This window comes from Anastrepha ludens, chromosome X (genome assembly GCF_028408465.1).
Source record: "Anastrepha ludens isolate Willacy chromosome X, idAnaLude1.1, whole genome shotgun sequence".
Classification (NCBI taxonomy): Eukaryota; Metazoa; Arthropoda; class Insecta; order Diptera; family Tephritidae; genus Anastrepha; species Anastrepha ludens.
The window spans coordinates 73,456,662-73,481,986 of record NC_071503.1 but is presented as its reverse complement, the minus strand read 5'-3'; the positions used below and the strand labels follow the sequence as shown (position 1 = coordinate 73,481,986).

At 36.3% G+C, this 25,325-nt stretch overlaps 1 protein-coding gene across 1 annotated transcript in view; it reads right to left on the bottom strand.

Annotated features, from left to right (window-relative positions):
• LOC128870209 (uncharacterized) overlaps positions 1 to 24,200 on the bottom strand; it is a 75,648-nt gene extending 51,448 nt beyond the window's left edge. Inside the window, exons 1-2 of the mRNA XM_054112804.1 lie at positions 23,242 to 24,200; positions 12,437 to 12,641 (exon numbers count right to left, since the gene is read on the bottom strand). Of these exons, the coding sequence (XP_053968779.1) occupies positions 12,437 to 12,641; positions 23,242 to 24,200 (1,164 nt within the window). The remainder of the gene's footprint in view (positions 1 to 12,436; positions 12,642 to 23,241) is intronic.
• Positions 24,201 to 25,325: the final 1,125 nt, after the last annotated feature.

The following is a 25,325-nucleotide window of genomic DNA, read 5'->3' as shown; positions in this document are numbered from 1 at the left end:
GTTATCAATTGTTGATAGTAATGCAGTGAATACTTTTTTCTGATCGATGTTTAATCGTGGCTCATCTTGAGCTATATTTTGTAAAAGTCTCGTTTGATCGTATGATGTTTCTCTTGTGTACTCGGCACTATTAGTAAAATCAGAGTTAGTAGTATTAGCTGGCATCGGCAGCCCAAAATCCTTGATCGTTTTACCCGAAAGTAATTGCACTATTTTGTTTAATTCAAATAATGCTTCGTCAAATATGTTTTGGTCATATTGTACATCAACAGGGTTTGACTCTTGCCGTCGCCGAATCAGAATATCACTGGCCATATTTTCTTGAAATTTATTCCATAGACTAACAGAATCAGTTACTTGACAAAACACTACTATGACGGCAAATAAATATCTTAATGATGTAGCTGAACTACAAACAGCTGCTTCTGATAATGTATTTTCCCAGTGAGAATCGTCTTCCAAGAGCCCCATAGCTTTGCATGATGCTTGATAAGTATTGTAAACAACACCTTGTAAAGTTCTTAGGTGAGCAAAGGATGTCGGGCCTTTTACAATATGAAGTAACATTCTCAGATAAAAGCATTCGCTGTTGTTGGGATGAATCACATAGACTCTGCCAAGAGCATCCGTTTTTTTTACTCCGGGGAAACCATCAACCGCAGTACCTTTTTTTCGCCGTTGAAAAGCTTTAGAACTCTGGTTCCATGTATAGTAACTTGGAACTCTGTCATATGTCAGTGTTTTCGCGAAATCATCTTGAGCACATAACTTGAAGAATGCTGTCAATGTTGTATCCGGCGGGTTATTAATAAATTCTTGTTTATTGTTCTCAGTAAAATATACCCTTTGTCCATTTTCTAAATGAACTGCAAGGTGGACAATTGTGGGAGACCGGTCGTGCACTTCGAATGATAAAATCCTCCATACAGCTTCAGAGCTGCAGATGTAACGTCCAGACTGATATATTTCCACTTCATTTGGTGATTGTATGCTGAAAGTGGCTTGATCACTGCCTTTATTAATGTACTTAGTAACATATTGGATTGACTTTATTGAATTGCACAACTCCACGTTGATGTGGGCATCAAACATTTTCAAAAGGAGCGGATTATAGGGAACGATCCATCGGTTGTCAATATCAATGTTTCGGACGGTAGCAATTTGCCCACCCCCTTCTGGCGATCGTCGACGATATTTGGGGTATCCATCATCGCTAGTAATTGTTTGAGTTTGGAACAACTTCGGAAATTTTTTGGTGCATTTAGAATCTCGCATACATGGAGAATTCGGGTTTAAAGTCCCGCAAGGGCCGTGTACCATATGTTTCTTTACGATTTCGTATAGGATAGGATCTTCATCTTTATCCGGTAATTCAGCTGAAATAACCCTGTCAATTTGGTTTGGTCTAATTTTGTTCACTAACCACACCAGCAGGTGTACATGTGGCAAGCCACGCTTCTGCCATTCTATTGTGTACATATGACAGTGCGGCGGACCGAATATATGAGACTTGTTAATGAGGTGCAGAATTTTCTGTACTTTTAAATGGAAGACTCTGTTAACTATATAGTATCTGTCTTGTGGTGAATTGGTGTTAATATTTTCTCTGATTTCCGACCAATTTGGGTTACATGTTGCAGTTATAAATAAATCAGGTTTGCCGTACTTTCTGACGTAAGCCATGGCGTCTTGCGATTTTTCGTGTAAATATCGAGGTCCACCTGTGAATGATGAAGGTAGTATAACCAACTGCCCAATGCCGTTGTGGTGTTCATTCGCCTGTAAAGCATCCTGAAGATGAACGTAATTTTCGGCTCTCAATTTAGTTTGATTATTACGGATGTAGGCCAATCTCTCAGATTCAATTTTAGCATATTGATCTACCAAGTATTGGTTTGTTAACATTCCATATCTAAGCAAAGTGTTGAAATCATTACGTCTTGTCATTATACGGTAGCAATAGTAGTTCATACATGACACTGTTTTACGCAGAGGTGTACCACCGATTGGGTAAACTTGAGAAATATTAATAGCATAACCATTTTCTCCACGACATAGCATCAAAGGATATTGTAGGCTGTCATAAGATCTGTGTAACTCTGAAATTTTTTGCAAATTATCATCACGACTATGCAATACAATATCTCTTTTGTCAAATTGCTGTCCGGCTATCACCACTGCTACTTCACTCGTGGAAGGCGCATTGTATCGTCCTCTGTGTTCTCCAACAGGAACTTTATTTGCATGGATTACGACATTAAAGTCAGGAGTATCTGCTGGAACACTCTCAATCGCAGTTTTGAAAGACTGTATGTAGCAATTATGAGAATGTAACATATCTTGGAGAGATCTAATCAAATCTCTATCAATTGGCCGTGCAACACTTGAACACCTCGTAGATGCTTGTGTATCTGGATCTGCAATAAAATATATTTGCAGGAATTTGTGATCATCGGGTCGAAGTGGTAGCAAGCTCCCAGCTAAGTGGTATACTTGCCCTTGAATTTTAAATGTAGGCATGAAGCCACGCTCAACGACTTGCTTACTCTTAAAAGAGGTCATTTGAAATGCGTTATTGTAATGGCGTATATAGCGCATGAAATGATTAGATTTCTGATGATCACCCGTAAGAAGAGAGTGAAGTGGTTCAGGTGGAGGGAGAATTTCTTCTAATTTGACTTTTCCTTGTAAACAACACATACCTTTCGATTCGTCCTTGAATTTCAATGCGAAGCAATGTTCACACACTACTGACATAGTACCTATTGATACTATTCGGTCGTCCTTGTAAGAAATCGAAGGATCATAATTCATGGCCGAATTTTCTTTACTCACCCATGAATTAGTAACTCGTGCTGATGATTCTCTGGCTCTCTTTATTCGATGTCTGTCCTTATCTCGGGTGCGGCGAAGCTCACGCTCTCTTGAAGATTCTCCCTCTCTCTGAGCTCTATATCTATCCCGAAGCTGACTGAGTCGAGCCTCACGCTCTGCTGACGATTCTCTGTCCCTCTGAACCGTATGCCTATCTCGATCCCGGCTGCAACGAACCTGACGCTCTACTGAAGATTCCCTCTCTCTCTCAGCTCTATATCTATCCCGCATCTGACTGCGGCGAGCCTCACATTCCGTTGACGATTTTTCATCTCTTGCTGAACGTAGTCTTCTGGCATCCACTGTACTACGACCTATGTTCGAACGACGACGTCTTCCAGCCATGACTTTATAATTTTTGTGAAAATTTACTCAGTTCTATATGTATGATTACCTATCCACAAATTGTCATATTATTAGTATGTGCCGCAGTTAAAAATATGTAAATACTTACCATTTAGAAACAAAAGATAATTACTGATGTAATATCTTGAAAAATATTTTTTTCAATTATATGCTGTAAAGAGTCATATACATAGATCTATATTAAAACAACAATGTATTTAAGGTATTTAATTGGTTAAGGATTAATGATGTACCTATTTGCTGAAATCACTTCGAAAATAAGCTATTAGTTGTCGTAAAAAGTAAATGACAAAAAATGTTATTGTATGGAATCGATAGCAAACTAAACGCGCTCCGAATCAATAAAAACTATTCAAAAACTGTATTTTAACACGTTCCCTGTCCCAATACAAAAATGCAAAATTGACCGACACGTCCAACAGCGTTTTTTGAATAATTAGTTTTTTTGTAGTCATAGCTTTATATAATACTAATAATTAAAAAAAACGGATGTAGGGTATTTCTACCTGAAACACATATGGTCCATGAGCGTAGAGGGACATTTTTGCTTCTGCACGTTCATGAAACACATGTGGTTTATATACCCCCTGACGCACATATGGCTCAGGAACGTATCAGTGCTTATCAGGCGCACGTTTCCTGAACCATATGTGGCTCAGCGGACAGGGAACGTGTTAATTATGTGAGATTTACTAATATAGAACGTGAAAATAGCGTTTTATTTCGCTGTAAAACTAATAATTAAAAAAAACGGATGTAGGGTATTTCTACCTGAAACACATATGGTCCATGAGCGTAGAGGGACATTTTTGCTTCTGCACGTTCATGAAACACATGTGGTTTATATACCCCCTGACGCACATATGGCTCAGGAACGTATCAGTGCTTATCAGGCGCACGTTTCCTGAACCATATGTGGCTCAGCAGACAGGGAACGTGTTAACCCTGCAGTAGTCGCGCGGTCTACATATGTAATCCACCATTGTTAAATTTTAAATTTCTTGAAAATCTTGCATCGATTTCATCGGAGATTTTTGCTACTTGTAACTAACAAATAGAGAGTCACTCTCAGTGTTCCGCTGTTAATTGTCGAATGCAGTTTTATCGCTAGAGGTTCGTGAAATTCATGGTCTACGTATGTATGCCGCGCGACCGATTACGTAAGTATTTTAAATTAGGTTTTATGCTAATAGCTAGTTATACTTTGTAAAGAAAAGTGGACTTTTGGCATACTTTTTCATTTTACAATTTTGTGGAACTTTTCTGATAATATTTGCATATGTATGCTACTCTGCTGAAATGACTTTGGACGAACAACTCTTGTCCTTCAGAGGGCGTTGTTCTTTTCGGCAGTATATTCCAAATAAACCTGCTAAGTATGGACTGAAAGTTTTTGCACTTGTAGATGTTCATTACCCCTACACCTATAACTTAGAAATTTACGCCGGCCAACAACCCGAAGGTCCATTTCGGTTAAGCAACGAGAGATTTGATATCGTGATGAGAATGGTGCAACCTATTTCGAATAGACATATAAATATTACCATGGACAATAGGTTTTCCTCTCTGAAAATAGCAAAGCAATGATTTGATAATGGAATTACAATGGTTGCTACCGTTCGAAAAGATAAAAGCGAAGTTCACCGGGAATTCATAGCTAGAGGCAATCCAATATGCTCCTCAAAATTTGGATTCCACTCTCCATATACTCTGGTTTCTTATGTACTAAAAGCCAAGAAAGTGGTAATAGCCATGTCTACAATGCTCAACGATACAGCGATTGATTCTGACAACGGAGATCAACGAAAGCCGGAAATAATAACATACTATAATCGCACTAAAAATGGCGTTGATCTGGTTGACAATGTGTGTTCTCTTTATGACGTATCTAGGAATTCGAGAAGGTGGCCGCTGACTAAGTTCTATAATCTTGTAAACCTCAGTGCTCTCAACGCATTATGCATTTACACTGCCAACAGTAACTATGAATCTGTCAAAAGGCTTGATTTTCTCATAGACTTAGCCTTGTCTTGGATGAAACCACTGGCTCACCAAAGATTAACACTTACCACGCTACCTAGAACACTAAAAATGTAAAATAAAAGACTTCCTGGATCTTCCACAAGTTGTAACTCATCAAGGTCCAACGCACAATAACTACGTCAGCCGTTGCCACGATTGTGGAAGGGCCCGTAATAAAAGCACCCGTAAAGTGTGTAACGCTTGCAATAAACGCATTTGTCCTGATCATTCCAAGACTGTATGTTTGTCATGTTTCGAAAACAATTAAAATATCTCAATTATCTTCTGGTTATTTTATATATATTTTATACTTTTGTGAAGTATCTTAATTTTTTGTTAAAAAATCATGTTTTGGTTTTTATTTATTTTATGCAAGAACTGAAAGTTTATTTATGTTATTTTTGATTAATATTAATAAATTAAACAATAAGAAGAATATTTAAAACAAAAGCAATGGAAGAATTAAATATTTATCTTTTGTATTTTTAATTTTAAAATGGATTACATATGTAGACCGCGCGACCAATTACGTCAGTTTCAGGGGCGCGACTACTGTAGGGTTAATTATGTGGGAATTACTAATATAGAACGTGAAAATAGCGTTTTATTTCGCTGTAAAATTGTATGTGCATATAATTACATGGAATTCAGTACATACATAGATACATATGTACATACGTCCGAAATGAAATAATGCGAGCGATTCGTAAATACATACATACATACGTCACCATACGATGTAATTCAACATTAATGAGGTGTGGTGAGATTATCGCTTAACGCCTGTTGCTTCATTCGGTTGACAGCGAACAAACACACAAACAGCTTTTTTTGGAAAAAGAGCTGCTTTTGTTTAAACAATTTTGGTTAAATAACAAATATATCAATTTTTTTTTTGATGCAGAACGAAAGTAAATATTTCAAAGTTAAACTCTAAGAAAGTTTCATTTTAATTGGTTGATTCGTTTATGATTTATGGCCGTGAAAACAAAAAAAATATGTTTTTTTGCCACATTTTGACCGATTGCCACGCCCTCTTTATATATTTCTTCACATTATATAGATATAAACCTTCCTCTTCAATCAATCTATCTTTAAACAAAACCGCATCAAAATCCGTTGCGTAGTTTTAAAGATTTAAGCGATTACGTGGACATAGGGACAGAAAAAGCGACTTTGTTTTATAATATGTAGTGATTGGCGCGTACACCCTTTTTGGGTGTTTGGCCGAGCTCCTCCTCCTATTTGTGGTGTGCGTCTTGATGTTGCTCCACAAATGGAGGGACCTACAGTTTTAAGCCGAATCCGAACGGCGGATATTTTTATGAGGAGCTTTTTCATGGCAGAAATACACTCGGAGGTTTGCCTTTGCCTGCCGAGGGGCGACCGCTATTAGAAAAATGTTTTTTTCTTAATTTTGGTGTTTCACCGAGATTCGAACCGACGTTCTCTCTGTGAATTGCGAATGGTAGTCACGCACCAACCATTCGGCTACGGCGGCCGCCTATGTGGTTGCTGCTAGATTTTCGTGCTGTAAATTACATTAGGTTATTCCTTTTTATTAAGAAATATTCACTTGAGCTTTCTTATTATTTAAAAAAACATTATTATAAAAAAAAATTTGTTTTTCTTTTAACTCGATTCCGGCTTCGTTTAAGAAAAAAAAAATTTTAATTATTAAATATTTATAAAGGTGTGAAGAAAATAAAAACAAACAAGGAACTATGTTAGAGGAGATTAATGTTAGCATATGTTTGCAAAACAAAATTAAGAAAAAAAAAATTTTTTAACTATTTGAAAAATTTTCACAAAATTCATAAAAATTCACTAATTTATTTTATTTCAATATTAATTTAATTCAAAAGTATTTGTTTTTTTTTTAACTGTTGCTTTTAACAGTTAACAACTGGTAAGTATTACATATATACATATATATACATACATATATATATAATATATATATATACATATATCTTAACTGTTGTACGCTCGAAGAACCGCAAGAACCAGCGTTAGCTGAAACCCGTAATGGTCATTTATTTTCGTAAAAACTGATTATGGAAAACAACTAGTTTTTTTTAATGTGAGAACTTTTATAATCGCATGATATTTTTTGAACGCGTGATATTTTGTGAACGCAAGATAGTTTATAGACGCATGATGGTGTGGATGAATTCGGTGTGAGAGTGTATAGTGACGGCCGACAGCCTTGAACAAATTCCAAAATTCTGATCCCTTAATTGATTAACTTCTGTCCTGTATGATGAACTCAAATCTTTTACAATATATGTTTATTGTTTTAGCGTATGCTAATTTTTAGACTTGTGCACGCCTCGATGGTTTTGTTGTGAATAAAAAAAACGTCGGCTGGGCTAAAACTGGATAGCCAAAAAAGGAAACTTTCAGTACTTTCGTTATTGTGATCATGATCGGGTGGGACATTTTCTCGCTGTGTTTTATTTGTATATAAAAGACATACCTGTGTTTCGTTTGTGTGTATGAAAATAAGGAGGATGGAAATTAGACGAAATTAAAAATGTACCACGGTACACACTCCCCCCCCCTAAAGTGTTCGTGCGGTGTAGATTCAATGTTTATTTGCACGTATATCTTTCCCGTGATAAATTCCTCTTTTTCCGCTGACTTCATGACTCAATTCATACATACAATTGCCTTTTACACCAATTACTTTGGCTTTAATGAATTTCGGAGAAAATTAGGCGCACAGTTTTTTCGACGCGTCACTCATAGTGAAATTTCTACGGGAAACGGTATCACCAATTTTAAAATTCCTGAACGTACTTCTCAAATTATAGCGTTTTGCAGAGTTATCAAAAGCCTTTTTAATATTTTCGACGAGTGATTTGCGTATTAATTTAAGTCGGTCGTTTCTATCTATGATTTTCTCATCTAGTGCTTCCAATTTTCGAATCAGCACATATTCAAATAATAATGATAACCTATTGTATAATCAAAAGAAAAATAAGTTTTAAACTCCTAGATAAATACAAATGTATGTTAGGATAATGCTAAATAATCTAATTTTATCATAACTTTGTAAACTCCTATGTTAAAATGATTTTGGGCAATAAATGAAATGAAATGAAAAGTTACTTTGAGCCTTACTTATTGTAATTTTTGAGAAAAGTAAGCAATCGGTACTTCGACATCATCGTCATTGTTTTTTGATAACACTGCACCAACACCGAGCTTACTGGCGTCACATTGAATTGTAAAGGGTTTCTCGTAATTTGGACTGGCTAGAACTGGAGCAGAACATAGCATTTGTTTCAGTTGATCAAACGATTTTTGTGCTTCCTCATTCCACAAAAATGTTTACCTTTCTTTAGTAAATTGGTTATTGGGTTTGTAATCGCGGCGAAATTGTCAATAAAACGGCGGTACCAACCTGCCATTCCTAAGAAACGTCGTAATAGTTTTACATTCGACGGTACATGGTAGTTTGTTACAGCTGAAATTTTATCAGGATCAGTTTTGAGTGTTCCATCTCCAAGATATTTTACCTCTTTTATACAAAATTTACTTTTTCTATATTTATTGTTAAGCCAGCCTTCCTTAAGTGATAAGCAACTTCGGATAACACGGACACGTGTTTGTTGAAATCTTCTGACACAATTAAAAGATCATCTAAATATACAAAAACTTGGTTTTTTAATTGAGGAGGGATAACGCGATCCATTAGGCGACAGAGTGCTTGAGGGGCGTTACATAAACCAAAAGGCATGACACAGTATCGGTAAAGCGGACGATTAAGAACGGTAAAACAGGTGAAGTCTCGAGAACTATTCGAGAGAGGTATCTGCAAAAAAGCACGACGCAGATCCAATGAACTTATGTATTTTGCTTTCGGTATCCTACTTAATATTCCATCAATGTGAGGAAGAGGATATGCGTCCTTGATAGTAACGCTATTCACTTTTCGTGAATCAAGGCACAGACGGACTTTATTTGGCTTTTTGACGTGATAACGTCTTATAATTCGATTTAACAGGCTGCACGCACGAAAAAATGTGTCGTTACCTTGCTCATTAGTGTTACCTTGCTCATATGTAGTTACCTTGCTCATTAGTGTTACCTTGCTCTTTAGTGTTACCTTGCTCTTTAGTGTTACCTTGCTCATTAGTGTTACCTTGCTCTTTAGTGTTACCTTGCTCATTAGTGTTACCTTGCTCATTAGTGTTACCTTGCTCATATGTAGTTACCTTGCTCATTGCATTGAATGAACTGCAAATTCTTTCACCATTCGAAAGATACATCCTCCACGAGTAACATGGATTACATTTTATTTTGGAAATAGGGCTCGAGATATAGGTCAAAACGTGGACCCGGGTAACCTTCGGATGTGTTTGTACAATATGGATATCAAATGGAAGCTGTTGGTGAATGCTTTAGTCCAGAGTATTTTTCATGCCGCTCCGTGACTAGGGTCTCGAGATAGAGACCAAAACGTGGACCCTAGAATGTGTTTGTACAATATGGATATCAAATTGAAGCTGTTGGTGAATGCTTTAGTACAGAGTATTTTTCATGTCGCTCCGTGACTGGGGTCTCGAGATATAGGTCAAAACGTGGACCCGGGTAACCTTTGGCTGTGTATGTACAATATGGGTATCAAATGAAAGCTGTTGATAAGTGCTTTAATACGGGGTAATTTTCATACCTATTGATGACTAGGGTCTGGAAATATATGCCAAAACGAGGACCCGCCGTAACTTTGCACCGAATTAAACCAAACTTACACACATTGTTAAGGAGGTATTGAAGATGGTTTCCGTATAGTTTGGATACCTATTGGTAGACAGGGTCTCGAGATATAGGTCAAAACGTGGACCCGGGTAACCTTCGGATGTGTATGTACAATATGGGTATCAAATGGAAGCTGTTGGTGAATGCTTTAGTTCAGAGTATTTCCATCCGCTCCGTGACTAGGGTCTCGAGATAGAGACCAAAACGTGGACCCTAGAATGTGTTTGTACAATATGGGTATCAAATGAAAGCTGTTGATAAGTGCTTTAATACGGGGTAATTTTCATACCTATTGATGACTAGGGTCTGGAAATATATGCCAAAACGTGGACCCGCCGTAACTTTGAACCGAATTAAACCAAACTTACACACATTGTTAAGTAGGTATTGAAGATGATTTCCGTATAGTTTGAATACCTATTGGTAGATAGGGTCTCGAGATATAGGTCAAAACGTGGACCCGGGTAACCTTCGGACGTGTATGTACAATATGGGTATCAAATGAAAGCTGTTGGTGAATGCTTTAGTACAGAGTATTTTTCATGCCGCTCCGTGACTGGGGTCTCGAGATATAGGTCAAAACGTGGACCCGGGTAACCTTTGGTTGTGTATGTACAATATGGGTATCAAATGAAAGCTGTTGATAAGTGCTTTAATACGGGGTAATTTGTTATGTTATGTTATGTTATGTTATGTTATGTTATGTTATGTTATGTTATGTTATGTTATGTTATGTTATATTATGTTATGTTATGTTATGTTATGTTATGTTATGTTATGTTATGTTATATTATGTTATGTTATGTTATGTTATGTTATGTTATGTTATGTTATGTTATGTTAAGTTATGTTATGTTATGTTATGTTATGTTATGTTATGTTATGTTATGTTATGTTATGTTATGTTATGTTATGTTATGTTATGTTATGTTATGTTATGTTATGTTATGTTATGTTATGTTATGTTATGTTATGTTATGTTATGTTATGTTATGTTATGTTATGTTATGTTATGTTATGTTATGTTATGTTATGTTATGTTATGTTATGTTATGTTATGTTATGTTATGTTATGTTATGTTATGTTATGTTATGTTATGTTATGTTATGTTATGTTATGTTATGTTATGTTATGTTATGTTGTGTTGTGTTGTGTTGTGTTGTGTTACGTTGTGTTATGTTGTGTTATGTTTTGTTATGTTTAGTTAAAGTATATTATGTTATGTTAATGTTAACTCATTCTCTATATCCATACAAAATATCTATCAAACAAATAAAATTAAAATTTTCTTCTGAAAAATGCAACCATTCAATCAGTATTTTCTTATGACGTTATCACGTTAAACTATCGTCAGTAAACCGGCTTTACAGACAACCTCTTTTTTTTACTAAAACAATTGGACTAGACCATGGACTATTCGGAGATTTTTCAATTACACCTAATTTGAGCATCTCTTCGATCTCCGCGTGAAAAAGTATTTCTGCTGCAGGGTATATTTGGAAGTATCGTTGTGTGCTTGCGTATATTTGTTTTCGTTTGCAAATGTCTTTCGCTAAAGATCAACCTAAACAAGAGACTTGAGCTCCGCTATCTAAAAGTCCTAAATACTCGGAATCCAGAATTTTAATTTTGGCATAAGGCCTTAAGTCGAAAGATCTGTGTTTAATGGAACAAACAAGGTGATTCGCGATTTTACGATTATTTTTAATTGCTTTCCAAAACTTATTTAAGCGTCGGCTTACTAATTGGTGACGGTTTATTGTTGGTATCAAAAATTTGTTTTCTTATCTTGTAGGAATTATTAAGTCGAACGTCACAGGGAATAATTGTATGCACATGCGGATTAGTTTTATCGATTTCTTCGGCACGTATAAGTGACGTTGCGTAATCATCGTTTTGGGACTTGCCCCCGTCGTATGAGCACTTTCTTCACATTTGATTCTTCTTGTCGCTGCGAGGGTTCTGTGTTGAAATCTCGCTCTTTTTCAAGTTTCCCGGACTTCACGATAGACATTTTGGCCGATAAACTTCTGGCGTTCCACAACCATAGCAAAAGACAATTCTGTCAGCCAGACAGTCAAAATATATGTGTCCTTCGACTTTGCAGTTCCAGCAAATTAAATTAGGATCAGTAGGATACTTTATAATCTTATCGATTTCGTATTCTAATTGTTCTCGAACCGCATCTTCGACTGTTAGCTCATTAGCATAACGACGTGAGTATTGTCGCTGATTTAAAATGGCCTGTGAAATTTTTGGTTCGAATTGCTTGCTAAATTCGGAATATCTCTAGGTCAAAGAGGAGTTGAGTTATCCTGATGTGTATTCGTTTGGTGAACATTCACATTTGGACTGATATTAGCTGCAGGTCGCGATGGATGGCACGGCGGTTACAATATTCCGTACTCGGTTGTCTTCCTCATTGGAGCTGGTATTGCCATCTTGTGTATTGGGAACAGGTAAGCTTGCTTCACCATCAGAGTCATGTTCTTCATTACGTTCTACAGCAGGCAATTCTAAGTCTCTAATAGGATTGTCTGATTGAAAAGCTCTAGCCCTAGTACGCGCACCAGTATTGTGTGAATTTGCTGCTATTACATTTGGCACGGCACTGTGGACAAGACGTGTTTCGTTTAAGCCAGGTTAAAAGAGATGATCGGTGGAAACGATGGGAACAAACTGTCATTAAAATATCATCACGTTCTGAAAAGCAGACTTTGCATATTGTGCACACATTAGCCTGTGGCGGCAAATGCTTATTACTATTGCAAGGACATTTTGAAAGAAAAAAAAATTCAACATATTCACTAAAAAAGTACTAATTCTAAAAATTCCAAAAACTCGATTAAATATAATTCAAGAAACTAAACAAAGAAAAATTTTAAAAATATGTAGTCGGGATAAGTGGTACACACTCAATCAAATACCCTGTGCTGAAAAAAAGTATACTAAACTATTAGTCCAACAATATTACAATACATCCAAAGAAGATTAATTCGAAAAAAAAATGTATTCTTGAAAAGCTATAAATAAGTAGATTGCGAAAAAAAAATTCTGGATAAACTTGCTTTAATCACGAGCAAAAAAAAAAAACAAGTATATATGAAAAATAACTACAATGGTCTGATTCATCGGTCGTGTGATGGTCCGCTTTTTTGTTTATTTTTAATTTAAAACAACTAATTATCAAAAGAGATAAAATAATTGTTATGAGAAAAAAAATGCAATCAAGAATTTTATAATTATGTAAATTGACAAAGCCACTGGTAAGCAAGCTGGTATGTAGCCACACTCTAATGCTTAATCAAAAAATTTACGTAGTTGCTGTTATACAATATCCTCAGCGGTCAATTCCCCCAAAAGTATAACTACATTTTATTTTTGTTAATTATAAAATCAAATCAGAAAGACAAAAAAAAATTACTCCAAGCAGGTATAGTGTTTTGGAGACCACAAATAGTGCTGAGCGGCAGCTACAGTCCTGTGGGCGCCATTTTATCTGTTATGTGACCATAGATGAGTTCTGGTAGGCTTGCTTGTGATGATGTTCTGCCCCTGCGCCGTGTGCACTCGCTTGTGTCCCGGAGCTTCAGTACGTGGGTTCGATAACGCAGCAGCAGAATCAAGCTACCAGCATAACTGTCGCCTCCAACGATAAATTAAATAAATTGCACACGATGAAAATTGAAATCAGCCAACATACATAACTTCCAGACGTTACAAGAAGTTACATTTCCTTGGTAATCTTATAACTCAAGAACCGCCGAACCGATTGACACGGAAATTTTAGAGTTCTTTTCAATCTTTGAGGAGGTGGTTTGTGTGAAGTTTGATTGAAATCGGTGAATCCGTTCCTGAGTTATGACATTTTATGTGATCACAAAGTGAAGAAGATCGTGTTCGACGAAATTAAGTGGAAACACAACGACACAGACGGAGAAATCAGTCGGTTAATAGTGAAGCACCAAGAAACCGTCGTGGGCGTACGCCCGTTTATGACATCCGTCAAATGGACCGCGCGTCTTTCATTTACGATGCCCCCATTGATTACAGCATGCATGCCTACATTGGCCAAATGAATATAGAATGTATACATTGCAAAGCAATTAAATTCAGAAACTAAACGCCTGGTATGTGCTGTGCTGGTGGGAAAGTCAAATTGCCGGTGCTAGAACTTCCGCCAGAACCTTTGCATTCATTGGTTTTTGGCAATTCACCAACGTCGAAGCATTTCCTCTTAAACATTAACAAATACAATTCATGATTTCAAATAACATCTTTTGGAGCTACAAATATTATAAGAGATGGATTTATGCAGACGTTTAAGGTTATTACTTCGTTTGGAATAAACAATATCATATTTAATTTATGTGCCGTCCCTGTGTTCGATGTTTTTAAAAATTCAGATCCGTTATCTACGTATATTTCTCGAACTTTACAGATTCAAGGTCAAATATACCATAGAGCTGGGGTCTTTGCTACTATTCCCAGATGGTGACCATCAATTTTTGCAAATATATTTTATTGGTGATGAGAATAGTGAATTAGATCCGCGCTGTGCAATTTCGACGAATACGAGAAGATCAATCGTGAATGAATTGCAAACAATGTTCCATCAACACAATGAATTGCCCACCGATGACCACAAAATAACAATAAAAGCCGATAAAACACCAATTGGGGAGCACGCCACACGATTCAATATAAAAAAACATTTTATGTATGGTGGTGCGAAGCCCACTGGGGAATGCTAGTTATATATATAATTGGCGCGTACATCCTTTTTAGGTGTTTGACCGAGCTCCTCCTCCTATTTGTGGTGTGTGTCTTGATGTTGTTCCATAAATGGAGGGACCTACAGTTTTAAGCCGACTCCATTTCAATTCAAGCCGACTCCGAACGGCGGATATTTTTATGAGGAGCTTTTTCATGGCAGAAATACACTCGGAGGTTTGCCTTTGCCTGCCGAGGGGCGACCGCTATTAGAAAAATGTTTTTTTCTTAATTTTGGTGTTTCACCGAGATTCGAACCGACGTTCTCTCTGTGAATTGCGAATGGTAGTCATGCACCAACCCATTCGGCTACGGCGGCCGCCTATGTGGTTGCTGCTAGATTTTCGTATTTTCCTATTATTTAAAAAAAACATTATTATAAACAAAAAAAATTTTTTCTTTTAACTCGATTCCGGTTTCGTTTAAGAAAAAACTATGTTAAGGGAGATTAATGTTAGCATATGTATGCAGCTAGTTTTTTTTTAATGTGAAAACTTTTATAATCGCATGCTATTTTATGAACGCGAGATATTTTGTGAACGTATGATAGTTTATGAGCATGCGATATGATTATGATAGCATGATGGTGTGGATGAATTCGGTGTGACAGTGTATAGTGATCCCTTAATTGATTAATTTCTTTCCTGTATGATGAACTCACATATTTTATATGTGTATTGTTTTAGCGTATGCTAATTTTTAGACTTGTGCACCCTCGATGGTGTTGTGAATAAAAAAAAACGTCGGCTGGGCTAAAACTGGATAGCCAAAAAAGGAAAATTTCACTACTTTCGTTATTGTGATCATGATCGGGTGGGACATTTTTTCGCTGTGTTTAATTTGTACATAAAAGACAGACACAAAAGACAGGTCGTTTGTGTGTATGAAAATAAGGAGTATGGAAAATAGAAAAAGCGAAAAATGTGCACATATACCACGGTACAGCTTATTACGTTTTATTTTGTGACACAAATCTAAATTTCAATCAAATAATTTGTCAAAAAAAAGATACCGAAAACCACTCAATTTGATTAGAATGGTAAATAAAAATCTGACCGCCAGATGCGACATAGCACGATTCCTCCAGGTGGTGGAAAACGTGATGAGATTTGCGCACTATTATTTAAAGTGCAAGAGTTAGGAAAATTATTATATTTTCTGCATGTAGAAAATGAAGCCCTGAAAAGTGAATTAAGTAATATAAAAACAACAACACAACTGAAGTTGAATACCACACTAATGAACAGTAACTTAAAAAGGAAATTCGAATGGTTCACAATATATCGAAAAGAGTAAATAAGAAAAGAAAATTGGAATCCTCGCCAGAAGCCAACCCGCCATTACAATAAGAACAAGTTAAAATTAACAAATGCTGGTGCTTTCCATTTCAATTCAACTGGGCTATTCGGGTCAGGTTCTTCGATTTCGATGTAACTCAAATATTTTGCTCTCTGGTCAAAATAATGAGACACATATTTTTTTGTTCGCCCGAAAAAAATTTTTTTCAAGATTTATCGGCAATTTTGTTTTTCGGCTCAAAATCGATTTTTTTTAATTATATATATAATTATATAAGAAAAAAATAATAATTTTGTTTAAAAAAGCATAATAAAAAACAATCATTAATTAATCTATTCCCATCATAATTTCTGTATCAAATTTAGTAGTTTCATAAAATTTTATATCATGATACATATTATAACATGATATATCATAATATAGGTAAAATAGTGTGATTAATTTTACCTGCACCTATTCACTTATGTATCTATTTTAATACATTGTGCAAACCGTCTCCAAATATGCTATCCTTTGGTATATGCTTCAACTTTTTTCTCTGACTATAAATACTAAGAAAAGGTACGACAAAATTTTGCTCTCCGTATTAATATATAGATAACGGACTTATCGTGTAACAGAACGTATGGCAAGACTAAATGTATTGTGAAAATATGTTTGCAGATGATGGAAGTCAAAACTATAGAACAAGAACTAGAACTAGAACTAGAGAACAAGACCTCTTACTTAACTCCATAGGTTCATATATGCAATCTGTTCGCCGGGTAAAACAGAATGCAGACCGGGCACAAGAATCGCTATTTTCACGAACTTTCCAGTAAAACTATCGGCTGTCCTGGATATTAATATTTATAACTATTGAAATGTTAAAAAAATATAAACATATACATACATACATATAAATCATCAACAAAGGCTCTTCAGAATACGCCGAAAATTGTAAACTACCAGGAAAATAAAAGACCCCACGTCGCTCCTGCGGACGCGGTACTGGAACCCGGAGTTTTTTACATTTGGTAAAGCTTTATTATGTGACCATAGATGAGTTCTGGTAGGATTGCTGTGATGATGTTCTGCCCCTGCGCCGTGTGCACTCGCTTGTGCCACGGAGCTTTAGTACGTGGCACACTGTGACTTTTTATCTGCGAATATGATTTTCTTTCGGTATGTTGTGTAAAAATGACTAAGTTTTACGACAGTGTACTCAAAATTTATCAAAAGAATAGTTTTAAGAAAGATAACCGTTTACAAACACAAGCCGGTGCGTCAATTGAATAATTTTTATTTATTATCCGAACATCGCTGTGAAGTTTGTCAAAAGATATAATACGAATAAGTATCAATTTCATAAAATTGAGTATTTGCTTATTAAATTTCAACAATTATGTACTTCAGGGGTAAGTAAGAGGATTATAAAGTTTTTACTATCGATACAAATCCGCTCAGTAAAATATCACTAAAACAGCCATAGCTTAATATTATTTTTGATATTTTACTGAGAAAAACTTATATTGGTTCATCGAGTTCCGACCATTCTTTAACAGCGAAACGACCTTTAGGATTCTGTGTTTCAGATACTGGAATAAAATTTTGCTACAATTTGCTACCACAGCTTTAAAAGAAGTTTTCATGGCGATTCCTCGGAAAGAACTTTTTAAAATTTGGCTGACGAGCTCAAAAGAAACGCGTCGTGATGCGGTGTTAGAGAAAATTTTTGCGGTGATCGGAAGAGACGTGGATACTAAAAAGCTAGGAGAGCGTATAAAAAAACTGTGTTACCAATTTTCTTCAAAGTGGGAGGGGTCTTGCCGAGTTAAGGCCCGTGTTCTAGCCCGTAATTATAGTTGGTTTTCCAAGAGTGAAGACTTTGGAAAATACCGTCTTGATGTTGGGCCATCAACTTCATCCTCTGTAAGATCCAATGTAGGTAGACCACATGTGGCGTTTTCCGATTCTTCTCCTCGCACAAAGAAAAGAAAAGCAAAGAGTCTTTTAGCAGTATCAAATAGCGAACAAGTGTTAATGGCGGCAGAAATGGGACTTAGATCAAACGGTAAGAGAAATTCCGCAATATTATTTAAAGAGCTGTGTTTGTATTCACCGTCAAGAGGTACTGTGTTGAAAAAATATCGACTTTCGAAAGAGCGCAACAAAAGTTTATCGCCAGACCAAGCACTTGCGCTAATAATAGATGCAAATGATTCAACACATGCCTATAATATGCATAGACAGCATACAGCGGAAATAAATCCCAAATTATATCCGTCGTATAACAGCATAAAAAAGTCCAAAGCTTTATGTTACCCAGAAAAAATCACAGTAACCGAAACGTATGCCGAAATTGAGTTGCAAGCGCTTATTGATCATAGTATAAAAAGGTTGTGTAACGCACAAAAAGAAGTACTGCTGTCGATTCCCAGTATTCAAGAAGTGTTCGTGGCTTTCAAATGGGGTTGCGATGGCTCGGAGCAAAAACGGTATAAGCAAAAGTTCAGCGAAGAAAATCAATCTGATAGCAGCATGTTTTTGGTTTCACTCGTACTTCTCCAAATGTATACTCTAGTTAATGAACGTAGAGTTGTTATATGGAGGAACCCTGTTCCATCATCAACCAGATATTGCCGTCCCATTAAATTTTTGTTTGAAAAAGAAACGGGAGATCCTATTGTGAGAGAAGTAAAGATTGTGGAAGACCAAATTTCTAATCTTCTTCCTACAATAATTAAGATGGAAAATTTAAACTAAATTACTAGTACACTAATATTGTGTATGATTGACGGTAAAGTATGTAATGCACTTTCAGCATATACCTCATCTCAAGCGTATTATATATGTGGTGCTTCAGCGAGGGATATGAATAATTTTAGCGCTTTGTCGGAACGGAAAGTTGACGCAAACATGCTAAGATTCGGCATTTCACCACTTCACTCATGGATACGGTGCATGGAGTGTATGTTGCACATGGCATATCGGTTGGAACTAAGGACATGGTGTGTAAGAGGCGCCGAAAATAAGGCAAAACTGAAACAAATGACGGAAACACAGCACGACGTTTTTTTAGTAATGCAGAAGTTACTGCAGACATTACAGGCATTAACTTATGTCTCTTAAAAAGGCTTTTCACCATATTGTCTTGCTTAGGGTGTGAATTTCAGATAAATGCTGAGGCCTTTGAGGTATACGTGAGAGACACACGCGATCTTTATTTGAGGGAATATGAGTGGTACAATATGCCAGTCAGTCTGCATAAAATACTGTTCCATTCAAGACATATAATATCGTCATGCATGGTTCCTATTGGTCAGCTTTCCGAAGAAGCGCAAGAATCGAGAAATAAAGATGTCAGAAATTATCGCGAATGGTATACAATGAAAAGTTCACGAACTCAAACCAATGAGGATTTATTGCACAGGCTTCTAATATCATCCGATCCCTACATTTGCAGCTTACGTAAGCCATCGAAAACCAAGCGCGGGACTTTGCCTCAAGATGTAATTGCATTGCTGGCCCAGGAAGAAGTATTATGAATAATTGCTTTCGAATAAGTGTTTATGTTTTGTTATGTTTAATCTTTAGAAACTGTTTATTGGCTTACTATTAATAAAATAAAGATTAGTGACATATTTATCATTGAAACAATTTGTGATTATCTCCTTCATTGAGCAGTATAATGTAGTATAAAAAGGTACCCAGGGGCTGAATGAAATCTTTTAAATATTAGTCATAAGCCTCTAGGCTAAAGTTAAGAAATCTAAACAATTTGTATTTAAATTGGCACTGGAAAATGCTTTTAAAGTAGAAAATAGTGGGCATATCACGCCCATTTTTATTCTCAAATCAGATTTAGGTATCTGCAACCACACTGCAGAATTTGAAATGAATTGCTCCATTGGTTTGGCTGTTATTAATTTTGGCATCCTAAAAGTGAAAAAAGTCACACTGTGCGTGGGCTCGATATCGCAGCAGCAGAATCAAGCTACCATCATAACTATCGCCTCAGACAAAAAAAATTACTCCAAGCAGGTATAGTGTTTTGGAGACCACAAATAGTGCTGAGCGGCAGCTACATATAGCCACAGTCCTGTGGGCGCCATTTTATCTGTTATGTGACCATATATGAGTTCTGGTAGGCTTGCTTGTGATGATGTTCTGCCCCTGCGCCGTGTGCACTCGCTTGTGTCCCGGAGCTTCAGTACGTGGGTTCGATAACGCAGCAGCAGAATCAAGCTACCATCATAACTGTCGCCTCCACCGATAAATTAAATAAATTGCACACGATGAAAATTGAAATCAGCCAACATACACAACTTCCACCTGCAGTGCTAAAAGACCTAGGAATCCTTAAGTCTGGCAGCGTATACGTAAGTCGTGTGGCTGCTCTATGCCCTCCCTACCTTGACTTTGTAGGCGTAAATAAAGTCCCATTAGATCATCTACACTTCCTCCGAAATCAGACCAAAATTATACACAACCTAGTGAATCATTTTCATTATAATATTTATTAACACTATCAGAGCATAACAATTCACGTATTCAAAACTTATATATTAGTATATTTAAAACAATGGTGTACTAACATTATTTTGTGGGTGTACATTAACTAACTAAAACTGCCCTACCTCAACTTTTTCTATAATATATATATGTGTGAAAAGATCAAAGCATATATACATACGTACGTAAGGATGTACATTATTGTGCATAAATAGGTTCTCTCAAACAAAAAAAACTGTCATTGCAAACTGCTATATACTATACTTCCATACAACAAAATAATACTAGCAATTGCATTTACATACTTTTGGTGTCGATATAGCAGTCCAACGACGCGTAGAAGGCCTCCTCGCTATGTGGTTATATAGTATATATTATATATATAGTTGGCGCGTACACCCTTTTTGGGTGTTTGGCCGAGCTCCTCCTCCTATTTGTGGTGTGCGTCTTGATGTTGCTCCACAAATGGAGGGACCTACAGTTTTAAGCCGAATCCGAACGGCGGATATTTTTATGAGGAGCTTTTTCATGGCAGAAATACACTCGGAGGTTTGCCTTTGCCTGCCGAGGGGCGACCGCTATTAGAAAAATGTTTTTTTTCTTAATTTTGGTGTTTCACCGAGATTCGAACCGACGTTCTCTCTGTGAATTGCGAATGGTAGTCACGCACCAACCATTCGGCTACGGCGGCCGCCTATGTGGTTGCTGCTAGATTTTCGTGCTGTAAATTACATTAGGTTATTCCTTTTTATTAAGAAATATCCACTTGAGCTTTCTTATTATTTAAAAAAACATTATTATAAAAAAAAATTTGTTTTTCTTTTAACTCGATTCCGGCTTCGTTTAAGAAAAAAAAAATTTTAATTATTAAATATTTATAAAGGTGTGAAGAAAATAAAAACAAACAAGGAACTATGTTAGAGGAGATTAATGTTAGCATATGTTTGCAAAACAAAATTAAGAAAAAAAAATTTTTTAACTATTTGAAAAATTTTCACAAAATTCATAAAAATTCACTAATTTATTTTATTTCAATATTAATTTAATTCAAAAGTATTTGTTTTTTTTTTAACTGTTGCTTTTAACAGTTAACAACTGGTAAGTATTACATATATACATATATATACATACATATATATATTATATAATATATATATATACATATATCTTAACTGTTGTACGCTCGAAGAACCGCAAGAACCAGCGTTAGCTGAAACCCGTAATGGTCATTTATTTTCGTAAAAACTGATTATAGAAAACAACTAGTTTTTTTTTAATGTGAGAACTTTCATAATCGCATGATATTTTTTGAACGCGTGATATTTTGTGAACGCAAGATAGTTTATAGACGCATGATGGTGTGGATGAATTCGGTGTGAGAGTGTATAGTGACGGCCGACAGCCTTGAACAAATTCCAAAATTCTGATCCCTTAATTGATTAACTTCTGTCCTGTATGATGAACTCAAATCTTTTACAATATATGTTTATTGTTTTAGCGTATGCTAATTTTTAGACTTGTGCACGCCTCGATGGTTTTGTTGTGAATAAAAAAAACGTCGGCTGGGCTAAAACTGGATAGTCAAAAAAGGAAACTTTCAGTACTTTCGTTATTGTGATCATGATCGGGTGGGACATTTTCTCGCTGTGTTTTATTTGTATATAAAAGACATACCTGTGTTTCGTTTGTGTGTATGAAAATAAGGAGGATGGAAATTAGACGAAATTAAAAATGTACCACGGTACACACTCCCCCCCCTAAAGTGTTCGTGCGGTGTAGATTCAATGTTTATTTGCACGTATATCTTTCCCGTGATAAATTCCTCTTTTTCCGCTGACTTCATGACTCAATTCATACATACAATTGCCTTTTACACCAATTACTTTGGCTTTAATGAATTTCGGAGAAAATTTGGCGCACAGGTTTTTCGACGCGTCACTCATAGTGAAATTTCTACGGGAAACGGTATCACCAATTTTAAAATTCCTGAACGTACTTCTCAAATTATAGCGTTTTGCAGAGTTATCAAAAGCCTTTTTAATATTTTCGACGAGTGATTTGCGTATTAATTTAAGTCGGTCGTTTCTATCTATGACTTTCTCATCTAGTGCTTCCAATTTTCGAATCAGCACATATTCGCTTGCGTGTGCTAGCATTTGTTGACCGAAAAGAGCAAAATAAGAGGTGCATCCGATTGACTGGTGAATAGAACTCCTCAGCGATTCTGTTATTTCGGGTAAGTTTTTGTCCCAGTAAGTATGATCGTCTTTTAAATATGATCGTATACCTGCAATAATGGATCGATTAACTCGCTCGCTGGCATTTGCTTGTGGGCTGTACAAGGCAGTGTTAATATGTCTAATACCACGTTCGGCAAGTAGATTGTTAAATTGGGAGGCTTTAAATTGTTTTCCGTTGTCGCTTAGAATAATCTCCGGAGTTCCAAAGATGCTAAAAACATGTTCTTTTAAAAAGTTGCAGATAATTGAAGTATTAAAATTTCTAATAGCCTTCATAAGGGAAATTTTGTGAGATCATCAAGTACAATCAAAATTCCTGTATTTCCTTGCCTAGATCTCGGATATGGACCAAGTAAGTCAATATACAACTTTTGAATCGGGCGTTGGACAATATATTAAACAGACATCGGTGGTCGTAAAGTAACATTAGGCGCTTTGCTTTGTTGACAAATGTCGCATTGACCAACAAATTCTTTTACGTCCACAGTCATATTAGGCCAATAAAGATTCAACCGTAATCGCTCTAAAGTTTTTGCCATGCCTTCATGACATTTATTTGGCGGGCAATGGGCATGTTCTGTTGCTTGCCAAACTAAAGTTTTTGGTATCCACAACTTCCAATTGAATGCTTCACGTGCTGGCTTTCCATCTGGATGTTCGGTCCGTTTGTAAACATGACCATCAACGATTTGAAGATCGGGTAGGCGGCTTTCATTATTTCGAATATTATTTATTAAATTTTTATATTCATCAGCTAAAAAATCGGACGAATTCAGATCAACAAGCGGATGGACTTCTAACTCATTAATTTCATCAAAATTCTGAAGGGACAGACTGTCTGGCACAACATTTAGTGAACCTTTTCGGTGTTCGATTTTAAACCCACATCCTTGTAGTTTAAGTGACCACCGAGCTAGTCTGCTTGATAAATCGATTTGACGCATGAGCCATTGTAAACTGGCGTGATCGGTTGTGATAGTGAAGTCTTGCCCCTCCACATTAGCTCTAAACTTTTTTAAATTAAGGATAGCAGCAGGGCACTCTAGTTCGGTGACGCTGTGGTTACTTTGAGCCTTACTTAATTTTTGAGAAAAGTAAGCAATCGGTACTTCTACATCATCGTCATTGTTTTTTGATAACACTGCACCAACACCGAGCTTACTGGCGTCACATTGAATTGTAAAGGGTTTCTCGTAATTTGGACTGGCTAGAACTGGAGCAGAACATAGCATTTGTTTCAGTTGATCAAACGATTTTTGTGCTTCTTCATTCCACGAAAAATGTTTACCTTTCTTTAGTAAATTGGTTATTGGGTTTGTAATCGCGGCGAAATTGTCAATAAAACGGCGGTACCAACCTGCCATTCCTAAGAAACGTCGTAATAGTTTTACATTCGACGGTACATGGTAGTTTGTTACAGCTGAAATTTTATCAGGATCAGTTTTGAGTGTTCCATCTCTAACGATATATCCAAGATATTTTACCTCTTTTATACAAAATTTACTTTTTTCTATATTTATTGTTAAGCCAGCCTTCCTTAAGTGATAAGCAACTTCGGATAACACGGACACGTGTTTGTTGAAATCTTCTGACACAATTAAAAGATCATCTAAATATACAAAAACTTGGTTTTTTAATTGAGGAGGGATAACGCAATCCATTAGGCGACAGAGTGCTTGAGGGGCGTTACATAAACCAAAAGGCATGACACAGTATCGGTAAAGCGGACGATTAGGAACGGTAAAACAGGTGAAGTCTCGAGAACTATCCGAGAGAGGTATCTGCCAAAAAGCACGACGCAGATCCAATGAACTTATGTATTTTGCTTTCGGTATCCTACTTAATATTCCATCAATGTGAGGAAGAGGATATGCGTCCTTGATAGTAACGCTATTCACTTTTCGTGAATCAAGGCACAGACGGACTTTATTTGGCTTTTTTACTAAAACAATTGGACTAGACCATGGACTATTCGGAGATTTTTCAATTACACCTAATTTGAGCATCTCTTCGATCTCAGCGTGAAAAAGTATTTCTGCTGCAGGGTATATTTGGAAGTATCGTTGTGTGCTTGCGTATATTTGTTTTCGTTTGCAAATGTCTTCCGCTAAAGATCAACCTAAACAAGAGACTTGAGCTCCACTACCTAAAAGTCCTAAATACTCGGAATCCAGAATTTTAATTTTGGCATAAGGCCTTAAGTCGAAAGATTTGTGTTTAATGGAACAAACAAGGTGATTCGCGATTTTACGATTATTTTTAATTGTTTTCCAAAACTTATTTAAGCGTCGGCTTACTAATTGGTGACGGTTTATTGTTGGTATCAAAAATTTGTTTTCTTATCTTGTAGGAATTATTAAGTCGAACGTCACAGGGAATAATTGTATGCACATGCGGATTAGTTTTATCGATTTCTTCGGCACGTATAAGTGACGTTGCGTAATCATCGTTTTGGGACTTGCCCCCGTCGTATGAGCACTTTCTTCACA